This window comes from Alexandromys fortis, unplaced genomic scaffold (genome assembly GCF_014885135.2).
Source record: "Alexandromys fortis isolate MF-2015 unplaced genomic scaffold, M_Fortis_MF-2015_v1.1 scaffold_243, whole genome shotgun sequence".
Classification (NCBI taxonomy): Eukaryota; Metazoa; Chordata; class Mammalia; order Rodentia; family Cricetidae; genus Alexandromys; species Alexandromys fortis.
In genome coordinates this window covers 1,812,324-1,835,726 of record NW_026068121.1, presented here as the reverse complement: position 1 = coordinate 1,835,726, position 23,403 = coordinate 1,812,324, and the positions used below count along the sequence as shown (strand labels likewise).

The 23,403-nt window shown below is 41.1% G+C and overlaps 2 protein-coding genes across 3 annotated transcripts in view; one reads left to right on the top strand and one right to left on the bottom strand.

The window, feature by feature from the left end:
- Adgre1 (adhesion G protein-coupled receptor E1) overlaps positions 1 to 23,403 on the bottom strand; it is a 76,977-nt gene that overhangs the window by 18,005 nt on the left and 35,569 nt on the right. For both annotated transcript variants that reach the window (XM_050125333.1, XM_050125334.1), the window contains exons 11-15: positions 20,902 to 20,985; positions 15,627 to 15,804; positions 12,281 to 12,400; positions 9,459 to 9,643; positions 8,288 to 8,458 (exon numbers count right to left, since the gene is read on the bottom strand). In XM_050125333.1, coding sequence (XP_049981290.1) covers positions 8,288 to 8,458; positions 9,459 to 9,643; positions 12,281 to 12,400; positions 15,627 to 15,804; positions 20,902 to 20,985 — 738 coding nt within the window. The remainder of the gene's footprint in view (positions 1 to 8,287; positions 8,459 to 9,458; positions 9,644 to 12,280; positions 12,401 to 15,626; positions 15,805 to 20,901; positions 20,986 to 23,403) is intronic.
- LOC126490396 (60S ribosomal protein L17-like) lies at positions 7,513 to 8,116 on the top strand. The gene has a single exon (XM_050125335.1). It carries the CDS (start codon positions 7,530 to 7,532, stop codon positions 8,082 to 8,084), a length of 555 nt encoding a protein of 184 aa, XP_049981292.1. The 5' UTR covers positions 7,513 to 7,529; the 3' UTR covers positions 8,085 to 8,116.

Sequence of the window (23,403 nt, the reverse complement as noted above, 5' to 3'; positions counted from 1 at the left end):
AAGCTAAATAAGAAGGTGATCCCAAAGAAAAACATATAGCTATCCTCCTGGTTATGGGAAGTAGACAAGATTGCTGGGCAAAAATTGGGATCTTGGGGGTGGGGTGGGAGGGTTGTAAGGGGAGATGGGGAAAGAAAAGTGAGAAGGGGAGGTTGGGGGGAACTTGGGGAAATGGGATGATTGGGACAAAGGAAGGTTGGATAGGGGAGCAGAGAAGCACATATCTTAATTAAGGGAGCCATCTTAGGGTTGGCAAGAGACTTGGACCTAGAGGGGCTCCCAGGTGCCCAGGGCAATGTACCCAGTTAGTTCCTGGGGCAGCTGAGGATAGGGAACCTGAAATGACCCTATCCTATAGCCATACTGATGAATATCTTGCATATCACCCATAGAACCTTCATCTGGAGATGGATGGAGATAGAGACAGAGACCCACACCGGACTGAGCTCCCAATGTCCCAATGAGGAGCAGAAGGAGGGAGAATATGAGCAAAGAAGTCAGGACCACAAGGGGTGCACCCACCCACAGAGACAGTGGGCTTGATCTATTGGGAGCTCACCAAGGCCAGCTGGACTGTGACTGCAAAAGCATGGGATAAAACCGGACTCTCTTAATATGGCGGACAATGAGGGCTGATGAGAAGCCAAGGACAATGCCACTGACTTTTGATTCTACTTCATGTTCTGGCTTTGTGGGAGCCTAGCCAGTTTGGATGTTCACCTTCCTGGACCAGGATGGAGGGGGGAGGACTTTGGACTTTCCACAGGGCAGGGAACCCTGACTGCTCTTCAGACCGGAGACAGGGAGGGAAATGGGAGGCGGGGAGGAGGCGGAAATTTTTTTTCAATAAAAAAAATGATAAAAAAAATAATAATTCCCAGCCTATTAAAAGACATCTGTGGAAAATCCTTTCACAAGGAATGTTAAACAGTTCCACCTTGTGTCAATATTTTGTACAACAGCCATTGGAAATAATCAGGTTTCTCAATCTATAATTTACCATTATATGGATGATATCTTGCTAGCTGATTCAGATGCAAATACATTAGAAAAATGTTTAAGGAATTACAGAAAAACTGCCTTGTTGGGGATTACAAACTATTCCTAAAAAACATTTAAAAAGGAGAGTCTATTACTTACCTAAAATAAACACTAGGTTTACAAAAAATCAAGCACCGAAAGTACAAATCAGGAAAGATCAATTATAAAATAATAATGATTTTCAAATATTGCTGGGAGATATTAACTGGCTATGGCCCACAATTGGAATGACAACTCAAGAACTAAGCAACTTATATCAAACATTACAACGTAATAAAACTTAAATAGTCCAAAAGACGTATCTACTGAGACTGAGAAATAACTAGTTTTAGTTTAAAAAAATTTGCAGGATGCACATGTGTATTGTTTGGATCCAGATTTTGATTTTATTCTGGTTATTTTACCTTCTATGCATTCTCCTTCTGGAATTCTAGCAGAGGAGCTAATATCTTAGAATGAATATTTTTCCAGAAAAACAAAATAAAAACTTAAAGACCTATGTAGAAAAAGTTTCCAAATTGACTCTGAAAGGAAAATTAAGACTTCATCAATAAGCAGAAATAGACCCAGTGGAAACTGTGATACCTTTTACTAATGCTGAATTCTCCTCATTATGGACAGAAAATGAACAGTGGCAAAGATATTGCAGTAATTTTTTTGGGAGAGATTAGCAACAAACAATCCAAAAGCAAGAGACTTCAGTTCATAAAGAGAATGAATTAGCTCGTTCCTCAAGTGGTACAGGGAACACCAATTTCCAGAGTCCCTACACTCTATACTGAGGCCAACCAATCAGAAAAGGCAGATTTTTAAATCAGGAAATTAAAGCAAATCAAATCCCTTGTGATTCTGTTTAAAACTTAGAATTATATGCTATTCTCATATTAGATTATTATATTGTTATATATTATAATATATATTATAATTATATTATAATTATTATATTATTAAAATTTCTAGAACCACTTAAGATAGTTACTGACTTTCAATGTGCAGAAAAAGTTGTTTTACATATTGAAACTACTGAATTTATTGCAGATGATTCAGAATTAACTTTAATATTTATTAAATTATAAGAAATAATCAGAAATAGAAATCATCCCGTGTATATGACACGGGTCAGAAACCATACAGGTCTACCGGGCCCTCTAGCACAAGGTAATTATAAAATGATACTGGTAGAAAATGTACTAGAAGCCTCATAATTTCATGAGAAACGCCATTTTAATAGCAATGGTTTGAATAAAAATGTTTCCATCACTTGTCAACAAGTTAAGGAAATTATAATGAAATAGCCTACTTGCTTTTCTTATGGCCAAACTCCACTATCTCCAGGAAATAACCCAAAAGGGAACTCAAAAAATAAATTTTGGCAATGGATTTGTTTCATTTTGTAGAATTTGGAAAACTGAAATATGTTCTACCACACCATACATACATATTCAGTATTTCAATGGGCATCTTCTTTGAGGTCTGAAAAGACTGATTCTGTAATTACACATGTATTATAAGTTATGGCCATCATGGGGATACCTGTAAAAATTAAGACTGACAATGCTCCAGCATATGTCCCTAGTAAAATGAAACAGATTTTTATATATTACAACATAAAGAATATTACAGGTATACCACAAATTCCTACAGGACAAGCATTTATCAAAAGATCTAATTGCACTCTAAAAGATATGATTAATAAACAGAAAAGGGTAATAAAAACTCCAAGAAATAGACTGAACAATGCATTATTAACTTTAAATTTTCTAATGCTAACGACAAAAATGACAGCAGCAGAAAGACATTGGATAGAGATAAAACTGCTGACTTGAATCAGCTCATATACTTTAAAGATGTGTTGACCTCAAAGTAGAAACCAGGATGTGTGTTCTGTTGGGAAGAGGTTTTGATTTTGTTTCTACAGGAGAAGAAAAGCTATGGATACCATCAAAATTGATGGTATTAGATTTGAACATGAGAGACCTCTTGATTAGAAGAGGTGATAGTTTATCAAACAGCATGAGCATCCAATCTAAACTGAAATATAAGACTAACAAATGTCTTTCATTTGATCAGATATAATTTGCCAAAAAGGAAATTCCCAAAAGTAGGGTTGAGACAGGGTTTTGTTTTTGACTTTCCAGAAGAATGAAGGCATTCAACTAAGAAAAGTGAAGACCACTGGACAAATGACACACCTGAAGAAAAAGTACAAATCATCCCCCCAAAATGTACCCCCAAAAAAGAGTAAATTATCCTAATGGTATAAGACATTTCCAACAAAATAAAATTTCATATATTTTCCCAAATGTTTGTTTCCGCTGTTCTCTATAGATATATAGGGCAAATGGTCTTTTTGTAGTTCCAGTTTAATAGAAATTAAACTGACTTTGGAGTTGGAGTGTGGCTATCCTTCTCTAAACTCAAACATGCTTGTTAAAGTAAAATCCAAAATTTCTGTCTCGTGTCAGAAGAGCCACCTGATATGGGACAGAAGAAAACCCAAAATTAAGGGACTATTCTATTGTCACTAATCTCATATTCAGTTGGTTTTATTTAGACTTAAAAATTTTAAGGTATAAATATTATCTCAAAATTTATAAGATTTACATATATACATATAGAATTTTAAACTTTCTGTTAATGATTATATAATGTACTAATTTTAGAAAGAGGCTCCATCTAGCTTCCTGTACATGATTTCAAGTTTGAGTCTCTATCAGGTAACTAGGAATTATGTTTTTGTACCCTGGATTGTACTTCACAAATTGTGGTCTTTTAACTTCTCTGAGATCTCCGGCATATGACATTTAAAATAGTTGTTTTCTGCAGTGTACCATGGCCATTCCTAACAGCAACCTTTGACATTTTCAAAAGGATGATGGGTCCCCAAAACAATAATTCCCCCTGGATTGCAGTAATGCCACTAAGCTGACAAACACCACCAAAGATCATCTTTGTACTACAAGCTGCTCAGAACAATTGCAAGGTAGCTAGCTAGCTGAAATGGTCAAGCCTCATGCATTGCTCCAGCCAGAACTTCAGAAAAGCCTTAAGTTTTCTCACTACAAGGAGAATGGTAACAAGTGATACAGCTAACTCTCCCAAGACTTGACAATTATTTCATTTTGATCATGATCCCCTAGAGATGCTATCACCCCTCAGAATCAGGAAGCAATCTAGAGAACATGAAGCCAACATTGCCAGCAGGTGGGATGGATGTTTTTTTTTTTGTCATTCCATGAGTTATGGATATTTGTCATCATTTAGGGGGGTTGTTATAAGTTGCTGTTGGTAATGGTCAAGAAAAAAGCTGAACAGGGCTGGAGAGATGGCTTAGTGGTTAAGAGCATTGCCTGCTCTTCCAAAGGTCCTGAGTTCAATTCCCAGCAACCACATAGTGGCTCACAACCATCTGAAATGACGTCTGGTGCCCTCTTCTGGCCTGCAGACATAAACACAGACAGAATATTGTATACACGATAAATAAATGAATATTAAAAAAAAAAGAAAGAAGCTGAACAGAGGATATTAGATTCAGGGATCGCATTCTGAAAAGAAAAGGGGGAATAAAAGGATAGTTTATTGAATCTACTTTTAAACTAAATATCAATTACTACTCCCAAATAATTTACATGGGTATGGAATTTTGGACATTTATGCAAATTTGAGGTTATTTTTGTTATACTGTATATGTTTCTACTCTTGTTGAAGATATTTTTATATCTTGATGCCAACTTAAAGTTGTTTTTGTTAGAACATACTGTTTTTACTCTTATTTAATGTATTGTACTGATGCAGCTCATCTAACAATGTGATGTGAGTTTCTAGTCCTTGAAAGTTATTATTACAAACTATTTAGGATAATAAAGAAATGCAGGCTAGTCACCTATTACAATCAAATCTGTATTCATGTTAGATAAGTTTTCAAAGTCAGAGATATGTTGTAGAGGGACAGGTGATCTTCAAACACTTTAAAGATCTACAGAATATGGCATTGTTTTAATAATATAAAGCTTTTTATGACAGCAAGACATATTTTCTCCTGGTAGTACCAATCTACTTCAGAGAAGATGATTGGCACTGAAAAAACTTCATCTGGAGTTTGCTTTCTTTGGGGCAAAAGTTATCCACTGGGCAAGAAACTGCCCTTGCCTCAACTGCTGACATTATGCTGTCCAAATTGGACAAGCAGGTCACAAAAGAAAGTGTCTGCCAAACTTTGTTAAAGTAGGACAGTCCTTCAAAATTCCTGCTTCACAGACAAGTCTGTCAGATATTCCAGGCTTGTAGGCTGAAGACAGATGCCCCAACATTACAGAGCAGCCTTGGGTTACCATCCAGGAAGTCAATTGTTTCTTAGTTTTGGAAATTGTTTGCTCTGTGCTACTTTACTTGGGTAATATTTATATCCTTTTCATGTCTCTGATATAATTGAAGACTGGATAGTTAGAGTTTTGTCATTACCAAATACAGAAAAAAAACTCACAAAAGAGGTGTAAAGTGTCTAAGTTTGAGAGACATACCTGGATAGTTTTGGGTTGGTAATACAATTTAAGATAGAAAGTAAATTAGGTACAAAACTTTGGATTCATCAAGATAGGATTTTGGAGTATTTTCTCTGAATTTGCCAAATGCAAATGGACTGGACATTGTAAATGCAATTCTTACTTGGTAATTGTTCTTATCATATAGTTTTATTATGTTAGAGTTATGGCCTTTCCTTTATATTTAGACAAAAAGGGAAATGTGTGATATTTTGATTGCATTCTGACAATAAGACTTGCTTTGAATCAGAGGGCAGAGCTAGCCACTAGCTGACCAAAATTAGCCATAGATGTTTTGGAGGACTGAGAACAGCTAGAGAGATAGGTAGTAGTGAGGCAGGGCTTAGAGGGGTCTCAGTTCTTTTGGATAGAGGAATTGAGATAGGAAGTCACTGGTGCCTTCTCCACCACTTCCTTGATCATTTAGGTACTTACCCTGATATCTGACTCCTAGTTTTTATTGATAAAGCATAATTAGATAAATGCATCACCCTCAATCATACTTTATCAATCAAGGGCATTTTCCATAACAGTTAAGACACCTCCCCTCTCTATGAAGTCAATGAACTCGGCTGTGCTCACTTTTTGTCCCTCCTGTGGATATATCTCAATGGAGACTCTGCACCCAGGACCTCAAAGGCAAGGGATTCTAGGAACTGTAGTTTGTTGATGATCTTTCTAGTGAACAGAGTACAGAGAATTCTCTGTGGAGGGGATGAGTACTGGGGGATGTCAGAATATCATCAGCCTCTACTGGCATCCAGAAATTCCTACAACTCAATTTGTGGTTGATGTCTACAGTTTAGAACAAAGAGAATTTGGGCACAAAGCTTTCTCAAGGTTCAGGTACCACCTCCACCACTTACTAATTCCATGGTAATGCAGGCCACTAAGCATCCAATCTTTATCCCGTGAACTTGACCAATAAACAATTAGCTTTGAACAGAAAGTCACAGCATAAAGTAAGTGCTCATAGAACAAGACCTGTGAAATATATTGGGTATGCCTATATGAGTCTGTGACAGCTCATCTTGGTGGTCAAGGTAGTTAAATCTGAAATCCAACAAATGGTCATCTGTTGGGCACACCCATGACAAATGTTATTGGTCAGGCTATGTGAAAGACCCATTCTAGATCTGGTTGGCAGTCTAAACAAAAGGAGGTCTAAGGGAAGAGCTTTGCTTTTTGCTTCATTTTCTTCACATCTTGCTGGCAAGCTTATCTATTCTGATATTGTTGCTGCTGCTGTGTTTTTTGGATGATACCAAAACCCAGATTTTTCAGGTTTCCAAAGTGAACAGAAATATCCTTCTCCAAATATCCTTCAGACTGGTAGTGCCAGGCTGATATCCAACTCCTTGCCCTGAGTGTTTACTGGGTTCTTGGCCTCTCCAGTGTGAAGGCAGCCATACGTAGAATGCATAGGTCATACCATGCAAACCAATATATAATACAGCTCCTCTAACACATGCCCGTTATCCTGTCCTGTTCCTCTTAGAAAGCCTGACCAATGCACGGCTATTACATCTGACTTTGTACTTTAGCTCCACGGCTTTAACCACTTCATGAATTCCTCTATCATGGGGCTACAACACACATCTTTCTCCCCCTGTGGTTACTTTCTGCAATACTCAAGACTATGGAGAAAAACCAATGATGTTCTATCAACACATCCCTATTAAGTTTCAGTCAAGATATTCAGGGAAGCAGGGGCTGGAGAGATGGCTCAGTGGTTAAGAGCACTGCCTGCTCTTCCAAAGGTCCTGAGTTCGATTCCCAGCAACCACATGGTGGTTCACAACCATCTGTAATGGGGTCTGGTGCCCTCTTCTGGCCTGCAGGCATACACACAAACAGAATATTGTATACATAATAAATAAATATTTAAAAAAAAGTTTTCAAAAAAAAAAAAGTCTTCCTGTAAGCGACCAGAGGTGACCCGTGAAGATGGTTCGCTACTCTCTTGACCCAGAAAACCCTACAAAATCATGCAAATCGAGAGGATCAAACCTTCGGGTTCACTTTAAGAATACCCGTGAAACGGCCCAGGCCATCAAGGGTATGCATATCCGAAAAGCCACCAAGTATCTGAAAGATGTCACTTTGAAGAAGCAGTGTGTGCCATTCCGACGGTACAATGGTGGAGTCGGTAGGTGCGCCCAGGCCAAACAGTGGGGCTGGACACAGGGTCGGTGGCCCAAAAAGAGTGCAGAATTTTTGCTGCACATGCTGAAAAATGCAGAGAGCAATGCTGAACTTAAGGGTTTAGATGTGGACTCTCTGGTCATTGAGCACATCCAGGTGAACAAAGCACCTAAGATGCGCCGACGAACTTACAGAGCTCATGGCCGGATTAACCCATACATGAGCTCCCCCTGCCACATCGAGATGATCCTCACTGAGAAGGAACAGATTGTTCCAAAGCCAGAAGAGGAGGTTGCACAGAAGAAAAAGATATCCCAGAAGAAACTGAAGAAACAAAAACTTCTGGCACGGGAATAAATTCAACATGAAATAAATACAGATAAAAGTAAAGGTCTTCTGGTCGTTCATGTATGCACTGTTACAGATTGCCTGTTAATCAATCCTGCAAGATAAATATTGTTGGGAGGGGGTATTGAACCTTATGAAAGGTTTATTATTAAAGTGATAAAGCAATGAAAAAAAAGATATTCAGGGAAGCATGAACAGTTGCCAATACTCACTGTGAGCTCCTGAGAAGCCATGATGATGGCCAAGTTTGCCATCCGGTTACAGCTGCACTCTGTGAATGTCTCAGATGCTTTGGTGATCTCACAGCCTGAGCGTGTCCATCTCCCATCCTCCACATTAGGGTTCCAAGAGACACAGATGGGCCTCTCAGACTTCTGCTTTGGCTGAAAGATCAGAGGTCCCAGTCACCTGAGAACTTCACTGGGATGGATTCAATGTGACCAAACTCAAGCCAGAACTTCCAGGGAATGGAAAAACTGACTGCATTTCAGTTTGTAGTGTTGCTTTATCTAGTGTTAGACCACACTGTTATTGTTACGAGGAAATTCCTTTCAGAGATGGGGATATAGCTCAGCATATAAAAAGTCCTTGCTGTGCATGCATAAGGAGCTGAGTTCAAATCCCCAACGTGTACATAATAAAAGCTGAGAGTGGAATCATAGGCCTATAATCCTAGCCCTGGGAAGCAGAGATAAAAGTTTCCATGAGGTCTGCTGATCAGACAGCCTGGCTGAATCAACAAACTCTGGGTTTACTGACTGGTCTAGCCTCAAAAAGTAAGGTTGAGAGGAGGCTGGAGAGATTGCTCAGTGGTTAATAACACTTCCTGCACTTCCAGAGGAGCTCGGTTGAGTTCCTAGTATCTATATTAGGTGGTTCACAACCACTTGTAACTCCAGCTCCATGGAACCTGATGCCTCTGGACTCCATGGGTACCTGCATGTGTATGCACATACCCACACACACACACACACACACACACACACACACAGTTGTAAATAATAAATGTAAATCTTTAGAATAAAATGAGAGAAATAAAGACACCTAACAATCATCTTTAGCTGCCACGTGTGCTAAAGACTGCATGCATGTGAGCATGCGTACACACACACTCACACATACCTATACAAATTCATCTACATGAGCATGAACACCTTTTTATCAATAACTATTGATAAAAACCGTGTCACCACTAAGAAAACTTGGAAAAGGGTACATAAGATCTCTCTTAGTAAAGAAGAAATGGAAATCCATTTCCTTCACCCAAATATGTGATTGTTTCAAAACAAAACAATCAATTGTTTCTTAAATAGGTGCCATCACAGCTGGGGTGGCAGGACTATTTGGTAGACAGACAGGGGTCTCAAGAGATGCTGCACAAACCTGTATGTGCTGGAGGGTGTAGACAACAGTCTTGGAGAAGCCCTCCTTCTTCTCCCCAGTCACAATGCCACCGACAACACGGGAATTCATCCTCAGCTTCCAGGAGGCCTGATCATCTTCGAAGAAGCGTTCATCTAAAACCGATTCCATGTTTGCAAAGGAGACAAAAGCCACTCCTGTGGTCCCTGTATGTCCCCAAAATAAAACAAAATAGAATTGCTTGTTCTGTAGATAATATAGATGGCACATTGCACAACAGGCAACATGTGAGCACAGGCAACATATGCACACACAGGCAACACATATGACATGCACATAGACAGACTCTCCCCAATTTACTCTAAGGTTGAAATACCAGAGAACTTGCAGATCAACTGAGGCATAAGAGAGGAAATGAACCCCATCCACACTCCTCATTCATCCCCGATATAAACAGGAAGCTTGTGAAACCAAGAGACTTCGTGTACAAAGGAGAGTAGTTTCCAAGAAGCGGATGGAGCAGACCTCATTATTTTTCTTAAATTTTAAAGTGTGCTTAAGTTTAGCTTTGCTTCATCTGTAAGTCTTGTGACAGGACTGGGGACTCAGCAATGGAGAGCTTATTCGTGTCTGTGAGGCCTCCTGATCACTACCTAGTGCCATACAAAATACATTGTTTGCAAATTATGCCATTGGTCAATGTAACTTAGAAGCCACCGAATAACATACATAGTCATTGTAAAGACATCTGGGACTGGAAAGATGTCTCATCAGAGGAAGGTGTTTGTCACCAAACCTGAAGACCTAAGTTCCATAAATTCCCCCACACAGTGAAGAAGGGAACTGAACTGACTCCCAAAAGTTGTCTCCAACTGTCATTTTTGTGCCTTGGTATGTTCATATACATATGTACTGTTACAAGTGGATGGATGGATGGATGGATGGATGGATGGATGGATAGATGGAAGAATGGATGTAAAAGATGTCTAAAAGGTTCTCTCTGTGTGTCTCTCCCTCTGCCTCTCTCTGTCTAATTTAATCTACTTACTGTTGTGTTAATAAATCTACCATTCTCTAAAAATTTGTCAGAGCAGGTATTCAAGTAGTTAGTCACATTGAATTCATAGTCAAGAGCAAAGAGAGAGTGCACATCTTAGCCTGCTTGCTCTCTGAACTGCTCAGCTTGTTTCTCTGTTCTTCCACAGTCCATGGATCGGTGCCACCCACAACTGGGTCTTCCCAATCAACTAATATAAGACAGCCCCCCCACAGACATGGTCACAGGGCATCCTGACCTAGTCAGTCCCTCATCAACTCTTCCCAGATGATATTAGGCTGTGAGAAATGAGTAGTTAAAACTAGAAAGCACTGATTTTAAGTCAAAAAAGCAGGACTTGGAGGAAGGGATGAGAAAGGGAGAGGAAGGAAAGACAGGGAAGAGGGAGATATTCCAACCCATAGAATCAGCTTGTACTGCCCAAGCATACGGCCATCTGCTGGGTCCTGGGTACTCTACCCAGGGCCACATCCTGAAGCAAACTGACGTTCTTTCCCCAGCTGCTAATAGCTCCTCACCTGGGGGTCTCTATCCATACTGGAATTTTTGACATGAAGCAATAAGTTCTTAAATATGGAAAACCAAGCATAGTGGCACATGCCTTTGATCCCAGCACTTAGGAGGCAGAGGCAGGAGGATATGCTTGAGGTTGAGGTCAGCCTGGTCTATATAGGTAGTTCTAGGACACCTAAAACTACATAGGGCACTGTTCCTACCCCCATAAAAAAAAACACAAAATCTACTACTGACAGGTTCACAAACTACATCGTCTAGTTTTGCAGAAACAGCCTAGAGCCAGACAGGGAAAAGGAGATTCATATAGGCTCCCAGACTGACATCAACCACACTACTTGGGAAAGAAACCAAGATGCTCATAGGTGCAGAACCTGAAGCTATATTCCACATGCGCAAGGACATCCCCAGGACAAGGCTGTCCCATTAACCACTCTTCCTGTTATTGTTTGTACTTCTGTTTGCATTTTATTTCTATCTTATTCCATCCCCTTATCTTTGAATGCTTTTGTTACAGTGTGAGTCCACTGCTCACGGTGGGAGTAGGCCATGAGGTATGTGTGGAAGTCAAAGACTAGCATGTGGAAGTCAGCTCTCTCTTTTGTAGGTCCTGGGGACTGAACTCAGATGGTCAGGCTTGGTAACATGTGCCCTTACCCAATAGCTCCCTAATTCTGCATTTGTGGATTTTTTCTATCTCTTTTTATCTCTTCTCTAATTTTTATTCTTTTATTTAGATGTGTGCATTTTTCAACAGAAGTTGCTGTGTTATTCCCATGATGTGAAAGTGTCTGTAGTAGGAAAGAGAAGCCAAAAGTTGGGAGGCTCACCCAAGAGAACAAAATTGTATTGGGAAGTCCAGTTTCGTGCCTCAACTTTCCTAGTGAGTCCCTGCCTGACGTGAGTGTTCACTTTGGTGTTGTCATTTCTAGGTGTTGCTATTTCTTCTTTGACTCAGAAGCCTCCTCTGAGGGATCCTGATCTACCTGGAACATTCTTGATTGAGAAACATAGTTGGTTGCCTATGTGGTGTGTCCCCAGTTAATTGCTGAGTCTTTTGAGAACCAATCTGATGTTTATTGTCTGTCCATTCATCTATTATCTATCTATCTATCTATCTATCTATCTATCTATCTCAGTCTGTCTGTCTGTCTGTCTGTTTATCTCCTCTCATCTGTTCTCCACCATCCGTATCTGCCTTGCAAGACTATAGATGATTTGTGGGGCGGGTGGACTGACCGCTCCACGACCTTGGTGCTCAGGACTACTGTACCTGTGGATTCTGATTCCTCAATGATGGAACAGCTAACATTCATCTCATCACCTCTGGCTTTCAAGTGAAAGGAGACATTCTCATCATTGCACTCTTGACTGATAACTTTGCTTTCGATGTCTAAAAGGAAAACGGGGTGTTTTTGTTAAGACATGCAGAAAATATATCTATCTTGAATTTGAGTTCTGTCCAGCGAAGATGCACAGGGACTGGTGGCATGGTTCAGTGATGAAGATCACTTGGGGCTCTTTCAAGGGACCCAGGGTCAATTCCCAGAACCACCTGCACCTCCAGGGGATCTAGTGCCCTCTTCTGGCCTTCACAGGAACCTATACTCACATGTACATACCCACAAATAGACACACCAGGACACATAATTTAAAATAATAAAAAGTAGATCTTTTAAAAATATGCAAATATACAGTTGAAAGCAAAATGAACAATGGAAAACCAGGTCATTGTAGGGAGACTCTTGAGCCCTGACGGATGATGGGAAGTTTTACGTTTGGCGGACAATTCACCGTAGCTGTGATTTGGGCTTTGAGTCAGTTCGCTTACGAAGCACACAGCAAGCAGACAGAAATGATAAAAACAAAGTGCAGAAGCAGTAGAGACCAGATCGGATACTTCCGCAACAGCAGGTCTGAGAACTAAACAGCCAGTCGCAGTCCTGAATAACACAGGGTACCATGGGGGACATCTTCTCCTAGGTGAGAGTGTCTCCTGGCCATCTCTACCACAGACATCGTTCTATCACCGGCTGAACAGTAACTGATTGTTCTGCCTTGGAAGGTGCCTGAGAATGCTACACCCCACCCCAGCCATACTCAAGACACTGTCGCAGTAACTCTTTCTGTTCTAGAGGTATGGTAGTTCTACTTGGGCTCTTTTTTTTTCTTTTTTTTTTAAATTTTCAATTTCCCTTCTCACAGAGTTGGGGGACCATCCTGGACAAAGGATGCTGGAGGGCAACCTATCCCAAACATGTTTGAGTCTGAAGGGGATCTCATCTCACCTCCACAGCTCGCTCGGTAAGCTTAAACAGCACAGAACAATTCATTCATGTGTATTATGCAGGCCTTATAACAAAGTAGTGAGAAGCCTCACTGTCACTTCAGAAGGGGTTTTTCCCATATGGGACCATAGCTCAATAGACAAAGTGCTCACCTCACAAGCATGGAACTTGGGTTCCATTCCCAGAAGCCTCAAATAAGAGACATGCAGGGATGGCGGTACACACTTGAGAAAAGCACTAGGGCCTATTGGCCATCTGAAGCCATACAGTGAGTTTCAGGGCAGGGAGAGACCCTGCTTCAAAGAAACATGGATAGTGCCTGAGAGAAATTAAAGCCTAGCATGTCTTCTGGCCTCCACTTGCATGCACTATACACATTCATACCTGCACACACATGAAGACAGAGAGAGGGGAGCATTCATATCTTAAGGGGATGCATCAGAGAGCAATAGAGTTGAAGTCAGCTGCAATAATTTGATTGTGGAATTTCCCCCTAAGAATACTTACATTGAAGGCTTGGTCCTCCATTTGTGACACCAGTGATAAGTGGTGGAAATCTTAGGCTGGGAGCCTGGGACAAAGTTAGGTCATTGCTGACATCCCTTAGAGAACTACTGCTCTTGTGCTCACTCTGTCTCTCCCACTCTTTCCCATACCCATGAAGGGAGAAGCCTCTTCAATCCACACTCTTCCATAATGTGCTGTGTTTCCACAGACCCAAACCAACCATGGTTGAAACCTCTGAAAACATGTGCCATAATCAAACCTTTCCATTTTAAAAGTTGATGTGTCTCAGGAATTTGTTGCAGTAACAGAAAGCTGACTGATACATCAATAGCATCAAAAGTCAGTACCAATGCCAGAGTGAGTTAAATGTCATCCCTGCCCCAACATCTCACTTCAACAAAACTTTCAGTACTTTCTCCCTCCTTCTCTATGAGTCTTCCTCCTACAAAGCCACCACTGCTCACTCTACTTCAGTCACACTGGCCTCTTTACTGCTCCTTACAGCTTCAGCTATTTTGGAAATCACTCATCTTGAAAGTGTGGTGGTGTGGGTCTTTAATCTCAGCATGCAGCTGGGATTGGAATGCCACCTCTAGGAACTGAAACCCAAACCTAGCCACCTAAGTTCAAGAGAAGCACTAGCACCCCCAGCTCCTCCACACCCCACCTTCCTCCCATCCCTGAGATCCATCCTGTGTTAGCCATGTGACAGATTTCTGGGAGAACCAGTTTAAAGCAAGAAACACTGGCTTCAGAGGGTTTGAGCCATTGTGGCAGTCAGGAGTCAAAGGGAAAGAGTGAGAAAGTCCATGCCTGCAAACTGCCCCTTCCTTCTCCTGTTTGATCCAATGGGCACCATCAGCTGCTATACAGCCCCACTCTCATTCCAAGGGGCCTTCCCCATCCACTGCCTTCCCACAAACCAAGAGACCTCGAGAGATGCCCTGGAAGATACTCCAAGAAAGTGCTTTGCCAGTCACAATTTGCCAGCACACTGCCCTGGTCATAGTCCCTGATTACACTACAGAGAATATCTTAGTTCATAATTTTCTCAGTCTATGGGATTTTTTTCTTGATAACATTTTATCTATATCACATATATCAGATGTCTAAATTCCTAAAGCTACATTCTTATCCCTGGATCAGAGCAGGTATTAAAAAAGAATTTCCAATATCCATGGGACTGACCAACACAAGAACGGCTAACTGGAGTGAGAAGTGCATACAAAGATCAGTGGCATCCAATATCCCCAAGTGGTCAGCAATCAAGCGTGTATCAGGAAAGGATGAGCCATGGTGCAGTAACAAAGAGTCCCCAAGCCTTCCAGGATTAAAAATAACACATATTTCTCAATAATTCTTTGGGTCCTTCATGAATTGATTTGCACCCTGTCCTTCATTGTCTCAACTCTAAGACATGAGAACGTGGAATAGCTGTGGTGCTAAGATGCTCAGTCACTAAGGGAAAGGAAAAGAATATTCTAAAATTTGTGACACAGTCACAAATTCCTTCCTAATGCTACATCGAGAAGTACAATCCACCATCAACTTGGCAAGGAAAACTGGAAATAGCTAGACAAGAAAGTGATTATCACATCTTAAATCATATAGTAGACATCCCTCAAATGTGCATTGAATGAATTAAGGACACACGCTTGGTGTCCTCTCTAATCCTGGTCAAGTGATTGATAAATTGTCAGTATCACTAATAAATATATGGACCTGCTTTGCTGTGCGTTAGAGGTTTGGCATGTTTGTGGAAATCATGAGAATTCAACTATGCTGTCCCTGAAAATCAGCCTGGCCCCCAAGGTTATGCAGTACCTAGATTTTCTGTCTGAATGGTCTGACTGACGTTTCCAGAGGGTGTCAGAAGTGTGGCCAGCATGGCACTTTCCACAGTCTCCAGCACGATGGTGCCCAGGGCTGATGTCTCCTCTCTGCTGATCTCAGTCCTCATGGGTACTTGATCCAGCACACGGGAGATGCTCATAGCTGCACTCTGCAAAGAAACATTTGTTAATGTTTTCACCTCTCCCACTCCTCCTTTTCCTCCTCCCCCTGCTCCTTCCCCCCTCCTTCTCCTGCTCCTCCTCCACCCCTACCCCTCCTCCTCCCTAGGTTTCCCCTCTTCTTGCTCCTCCCATACCTCTTTTTTCTTCCCCTTCCTCCCTTCTTCCTAACTCCTCCCCTTCCTGATCCTCCTCCTCCCCTTTCTCTCCTTGCTCCTCCCCTGCTCACTCCCATCCTTCTTCTACTCCTCTCCCTCCCCTACTCCTCCTTCATCTTCTCCTGTTCCTCCCCTTCTCTAGTTAGCAAAATAACCTATGTCATCTCTAGCACTAGGAGAGAAGGTTGAGGATGGGGCTACTAAGTGTGGTATCATAGTTCTGAAATTACAGGACTCAGAAGACTGGGGCGAGTGTGCTATAGAGCTTTGCATTGGTATAGATCTTGGTCTATTGATACAAATTTTAGGTCAGTTTTGTTATATGTATATTTCTGCTCTTGGTTGAGGTATTGTGTTTGTGCAGCTCATTTAAAAATGTAATGTAAGCCACGTGGTGGTGGCACACACCTTTAATCACAGCACTCGGGAGGCAGAGGCAGGCAGATCTCTGTGAGTTTGAGGCCAGCCTGGTCTACAAGAGCTAGTTCCAGGACAGGCTCCAAAGCTACAGAGAAACCCTGTCTCAAAAAAAAATGTAATGTATAATTAAGAAATATTTAGTAGATAATCATCTATAATAGTAAAGCTTTGTAGTCATGTTAGTTAGGTCTTCTAGATATATAGAGACATATTTCAGTTAAATAGATAATCTTAAAACCTTTCAAAGACCTATGGAATATGGCATTTAAAATGTTTTAAGAACTTAGGACTTTTCATGACAGTGAGACACATCTGCTCCTGGCAGTACCAATTACTTCAAGAGGAAGATGGGCATCGAAGAGGCTCTTCATGGAGTTTGTTAGCCATTTGGGCAAGAAACTGCTCTGCCTGGACTCCTTGATATTATGCTGTATAAACTGGACTGGCAGGACCTACAGAAAAATGACTGCTGAACTTGCCTAAAGGCAAGGTGAAACAGTCCTTTGGGGTTCCTGCTTCATGAAAGAGACTGACAGACATTCTGCAGGACACAGAAAAGTGTCCTGACAAACTGACAATATAGGCTGAACTGTCATTGAAATTTCCTGCTTCATGGAAAACTCTGCTGGGTACTATGGGCCTATAGGCTGAAGATGGATGCTCTAACATTACAGAAGAACTTTGGGTGACTGTCCAGGCAGCGAGATGTCTCTGTCAATTCTAGAGTTTTGGAAGTTACTTACAATGCACTTCATGTTTACTTAGGTAATATTATGTCCCTCTGGATTCTTGATGGAGTTGAAGAATAGATAGTTATAGTTTTCCTCAGTTAAGATGAAAGATAAAGTAGATATAAATGTTATGACTATAATTCTTGCTTGATAACTGTTTTGTTATATATAATTTTATTATGTTGAAATTAAAACCTTCCTTTTTATTTAGACAGAAAATGGGAGGTGATTTGAGATTCCCCTCTGTAAGCTGTGAATACCATTGTTAATAAAGAATCTGTCTTGAGCCTGTGATAGGGCAGAATAGAGGTGGGTGGGGAAGACTGAACTGAATGCTAGGAGGAAGAAGGCGGAGTCAGACAGAAACCATTAGTCCCACCAGAGATAGACACTGGATGGAACTTTGCCTGTAAGCCACAGCCATGTGGCAATACACAGATTAATAGAAATGGGTTAAATTAAGATGTACGAGTTAGCCAATAAGAAGCTAGAGGTAATAGGCCAAACAGTGATTGTATTATTACAGTTTCTGTATGGTTACTTTGGGGCTGAGCAGCCAGGAGCAAACAAGGGGTCTCTTACAATACTAGTGGGTTCTGGGCTACTTAGCCATTAAAGGCTATTTTGAGTGACAGAGAGACCCTGTCTCACAAACAAAAAGAGACAAAAGTGTCATCTGCTCAGTTCTGGTTCTAGACTTCAGGGCCCCATTAGGAATAGTTAAGCCCAGTCTCGCCTTTGAAGGTCACAGCAAGCCGGTGCCTGAGCCAGCTTATACTCCACATGCTGTTTAGCCTAGAAGCTTCTTCTATGGATTAATCTCTCCAGACACACTTGAAAATTTCGCAAAAAAAAACCCTCAGTGGTAATCATTTAAATTGTTTTCTGAAATATTAAGATCTCAAGAAGTTGTTTAACAGTTTGAACATGGAATTCAGTCACATAGTTCCCGACAGAACCGCTAGGGAGGAATGCTGTGTGAAGCCACATGTGTGAACAAGCAACATGGCACCTGCATGCACTAAGGAGAAAGAGTTATGAACTAACATTCATGTCTTATCTAGTGAGGCATAGAAACAACAGCATTTTATATGTACTTCAGAGACTCATATTGGGCTGGAGCGCTAAGAATAAATGAATGATGAACACTCAACCCTAGACAGAACACGTATGTCATATCTCTGTCCCAACACCCAGGGAACATTCAGATGAGGGGACAGAAAGAACAGAAGAGCTGGAATACGGGAGAGAGCTTCATGAAATGTTGCTCCCAGATACAACATCACCATGGCAACAACAGCAACAGTAAACACCTGCAGAAGACCTGACCACAGAAGAAAATAAATATATGAATAAAATCAGCTTTTAAATCCTGCATTTAACTTTAGAGATCCAGAATAAACACTGAATTTTTATTCAGTATACTAAATTTCTTGGTTAGTGCTCGACAGACAGTTCGACCGTGTGTGTGTGTGTGTGTGTGCGCGCGTGCGCGTGCACGCGCTCGCGTGTGTGTGCACATGCTTACATGCACATGTGCATTCTCACATGTGTGTACACTGAGAAGATAAAACAGTTGCTGTACTACTTTTTTGTCAACTTAACACAAGATAGAGCCATCTGGGAAGAGGAACCTCAAATGAGAAAATGTCTTCATCAAACTGTCTGCAGGCAAGTCTATAGGATGTGTTCTTGATTGATGGTTAATGCGGAAGGGTCCAGACCACTGTGCTATCTCTGGACTGCTGATCCTGGGTTCTTTAAGAAGGCATGCTCCATATATTTTCAATGATCATTTAATTTGAATTAACTAGTATGCATAGTCTCTCACATTAAAAAGGTTTTTATTAAAATTTTTCTAAAAAACAGACTTGGCTTGTTGGAACAACTGATAATTTTTATAGAAATCTTATATTCCATTTCTAGGGACTCTTAATAAACTATATTGTGTCTTGAAGATAAAAAAGAAAATAGGCTGAACAAGTCATGAGGAGCAAGCCAGTAAACAGCACTACTCCATGGCCTGTGTATCAACCCCCACATCCATGTTCCTGACTGGAGCCCCCTCCTGACATACTACAAACTGTAAGTTGAAATAAGCTCCTTGTTTTTGATATGGGGCCCACACTCACTGTCCTCCTGACTCAGCCTCCCATGTGAAGCACTACAACCCTGCTCCAGTACACAGTTTCCACACCTCCCACGTGGAGCACTACAGCCACACTAGAGCACACAGAGTTTCCACTTACATAACTTCTCTGAAATGATAAAACTGTAACAACAGAGAAGTATCGGGGTTCTAGAGCTGAAGGGGAGCCCAGGCTGGGTGCAGCTCTGGTGGTCAGATGTTGCAGTGGCCCCTGCATCCCCCGCATCACAGGAAAAGGAAACTGGCTGAATCCTGATTTATAAGTCGGTTCCATGCAGAACTGCACCTCAGGGAAAAACAGAAGTAGCTTCTCTTTCCATTCATGTTTCCAGGCTTGTAACTAAAGTCAACCAAATAGGAACTTTGTGTACCCAATGCTGCCCCAGGGAGTTCAAAGCTCAGGCACAGGGCTTGAGTCGACACATGCTTGCTGCATGAAGACCAGAGTAAGGTCCCCAGAAACCATGTTTTAATATAATCTGGACAACAGTATACAGACTGAGCAGGGTACATATATGTATTTAGTAATATATATGTACATACATAAACATATGTAATAAGTAACAACATTTAATGTAGCATGCACTGTAACATATAATGTAGCATGTAATAACTGCTACTGGGGGGAAGGAAAGATGGTAGTGGAAAGGGTGAGCTGGGTGAGATATGACCATGGTTTATGAAGGGAGCAAGCACCTTGGTCTGCCATTTTGACTTCAGACTCCATTTTGCTTGCAATGTATTAAAGTTCAGGTTCCCAAGCCACAGGGGAGCTGAGAACTTCCAATGAATGCTCAGCCTCCTCCCAGAAATCACAGAATTAGTTGTCATGCATCTTTCGCTCTTTAGAAGCTTCATGGCTGTTCCCAACAATCGAAGAGACAAACAAATCTGATTGGTTGGACTGAAAGGCTTGCATTATATTGATTGACAATGATGGGACATTCAAGGAAGCCCCTAATTCAAGGAAGCCTGTGAACCCTAGTTGGTGAAAATTATAACTATAACTTGCCAATAAATGTAAGTTTTATGATTATAAACCCCACTTCCGCCCTTTCTTGGTGCTGTCAGGAGAAACAAGACCCCTTGAGTCCTTGTCCTGAAGCCCTGACCCATCAGTGACCCAGTTATGTGTGATTTCTCAATGCCTTTGGAACACATAAGTGCTGTCTCTCCCTTCCTCATGGTGCAGAGTGGGCTAGAAGGGACAGTTTACATATGTGAAATTGTGGCTAACATGTATGAAACTGCTGGAGAATAAACAAAATATACTCTATTTTGAAAAATAACATAATTTCAAAATAAAGAATAAAGAAAGTGACATGTTTTGAAATCAGAGTGTGAAGAGATGGGTCCAAGACAGGAAGGGGTGGGGATACAAAAAAAAAATAATGACACACAGTCCTGAAAATGTCAGGACAAGACCCATTATATTCTATGCTGAAGAAAAAACCTAAAAAGTGAAGATATGCTGAGATGCTGAAGACAATATCTGAGGTTAATACCTGGCCTTCACACACATGTGCATACACACACACACACACACACACATTCATGCAGCCATGCATGCACACATTCAGAGTGGTGGGAAGAGACAAGACAGACAGATGGAGAAGGTGCTGCCATTACCTGTAGGGACACTGGGGCACTTTTGTTTTCACAAGTGTTATCCAGGATGCTGAAAGTGGCATTCACAAGTGTGCAGAAGGAGGCCTGTGTCCCAGGAGAAAGAGCACATATGAGTACAAGCCAGTTCGTTGTGAATCACAAAGTCTACAAATTGAGCAACTAAGTCCAACATTTGGCTCCAAATTTCTGAGTCTCAGTCCTGAGGGTAATAAACATCTTCCCATCGAACTTTCATTTTAGAGAAGTTGAGAAGGTTGAGGATAACAGACCCATTTGCTCAGGAGAATTTTGGCACACTCTGGCCCGCAGGGAGACTACAGTTTTCAAGGGCCTAGTAATCAGAAGAGGTGAAGGCTCCAGCTATAAACAAAGGGCAAGAAGAAAGAAGTCCTAAATTGTCCTGATTTGATTGGCGCACACTGTATACCCCTGTTGAAACATCCAGTTTTGATTGGCACACACGGTATACCATGCTGAAACACCCAATTTGATTGGCGCACACTGTATACCCCTGTTGAAATGGCCCGATTTGACTGATGCACATGGTATACCCATGTTGAAACACCCAATTTGATTGGCACACACAGCATCATACCCATATTGAAACAGCCCCAATACACTCATTGATATGGAGAGTTATTTCATTTCTGATGCTCAGATAAAATACCTTCACAAAATCAACTCGGGGAAGAAAGGGTGTGCTTCAGTTTACAGTACTAGGGTACTGTCCATCTTTGTGGCAACTCCAGATAGGAACCTGAAATGGCTCACCACTGCCACAGACAGTAGCATGGAGCGATGTGTACACGCCTGCTCACTCGCTTGCCTATGCTCAGCTCTATTTCCCACTCTTACACAGTTCAGGACCCCTGCCTAGGAAATGGTGCTGCCCACTGTGGACTTGGCCTTCCCATATCAGTTAACTTAATTGAGACAATCCCCCATAGACATACCCACAGGACAACACAATACAGACAGTCCCTCACTGAGACTCTCTTCCCAGGTTGGGTCAAAATGGAAATTAAAATAATTCATTAAGGTTGGAGGTGGTGGTGCACACCTCTAGTCCTAGCACTTGAGAGGTCAAAGCAGGCAGATCTCTGTGAGTTTGAGGTCAGCCTAGTCTTCATATCAAATTCCAGGCAATCCAGAGCCACACAGTAAGGTCTTCTCTCAAAAGCAAACAAAACCAAAAGTACCTAGTCATCACCCATGTTATTAAAACAAATGTATGAATGGCCAGCCTGTTCCCCCCCCCCAAAAAAAATGTGAATGCCCAAGAGTTACATGGAAAAAAAAAGTTCTATTCTTGGCCATAAATGAAAATACATATCAAAACAATATTAAGATTCCATCTCATCTGAATCAGAAGGATACCCTCAAAAAAGACAATGGCAGCATTAAGTGGACTCGGTGGGTTTACAAGGAGCACATGAAGCTGGGAGGGAATGTGGTGCAGGGATTAGAAGAGAAGAAGCGAGTGGATTAGATCAAAACATGTGTATGAAATTCTCAGTCAGATCTATAGAACATTCCACCCAAAAAAGAAAGAATATACCTTCTTCTCTGCAGCTCATGGAACCTTCTCAAAAATTGACCACATACTTGGAAACAAAGGAAACAAAAAAATGTCAGTGTCCACCTGTGTCTTATCAGATCACCACGGACTAAAGCTAAAAGGCAACAACAATGCTACCCCCAGAAAGCCGACAAACTGCTGGAAACTGAACAGTTAGCTACTGAACCACACCTGGGTCAAGGAAGAAATTAAGAAAGAAATTAAAGTCTTCCTTGAATTTAATGAAAATAAAGAGACAACATACTCAAACCTATGGGACACGTTGAAAGCAGTGCTAAGAGGAACCTTCATAGCACTAAGTGCCCACTTAAAGAAAACAGAGAAAACATACATTGAGGACTTAACAGCACACCTGAAAGCTCTAGAAAAAAAGAAGCAGATGCAGCCAGGAGGAGTAGAAGACTGGAAATGATCAAACTGAGGGCAGAAATCAACAAAATAGAAACACAGAAACCAGTCCAAAGAATCAATGAAACAAAAAGTTGGTTCTTGGGGAAAATCAACAAGATCGACAAACCCCTATCTAAATTAATTAAACGACAGAGAGAGAACATGCAAATAATTAAGATCAGAAATGAAAAGGGGGACATAACCACAGACACAGAGGAAATTCAGAGAATCATTAGATCTTACTACAAAAGCCGGTATGCCACAAAACTGGAAAATGCAAAAGAAATGGACAGTTTTTTAGATAAGTACCATATACCAAAGCTAAAGCAAGACCAGGTGAACGATCTAAATAGACCTGTTAGTCGCAAAGAACTAGAAACTGTTATCAAAAATCCCCCTACCAAAAAAAGCCCAGGACCAGATGGTTTCAATGCAGAATTCTACCAGAACTTCCAAGAAGAGCTAATACCTATACTCCTTAATGTAGTTCACAATATAGAAACAGAAGAGTCATTGCCAAATTCCTTTTATGA

Coding starts and splice junctions, on each gene's coding strand:
- LOC126490396 (XM_050125335.1), top strand. CDS start 7,530: ATGGTTCGCTACTCTCTTGACCCAGAAAACCCTACAAAATCATGCAAA.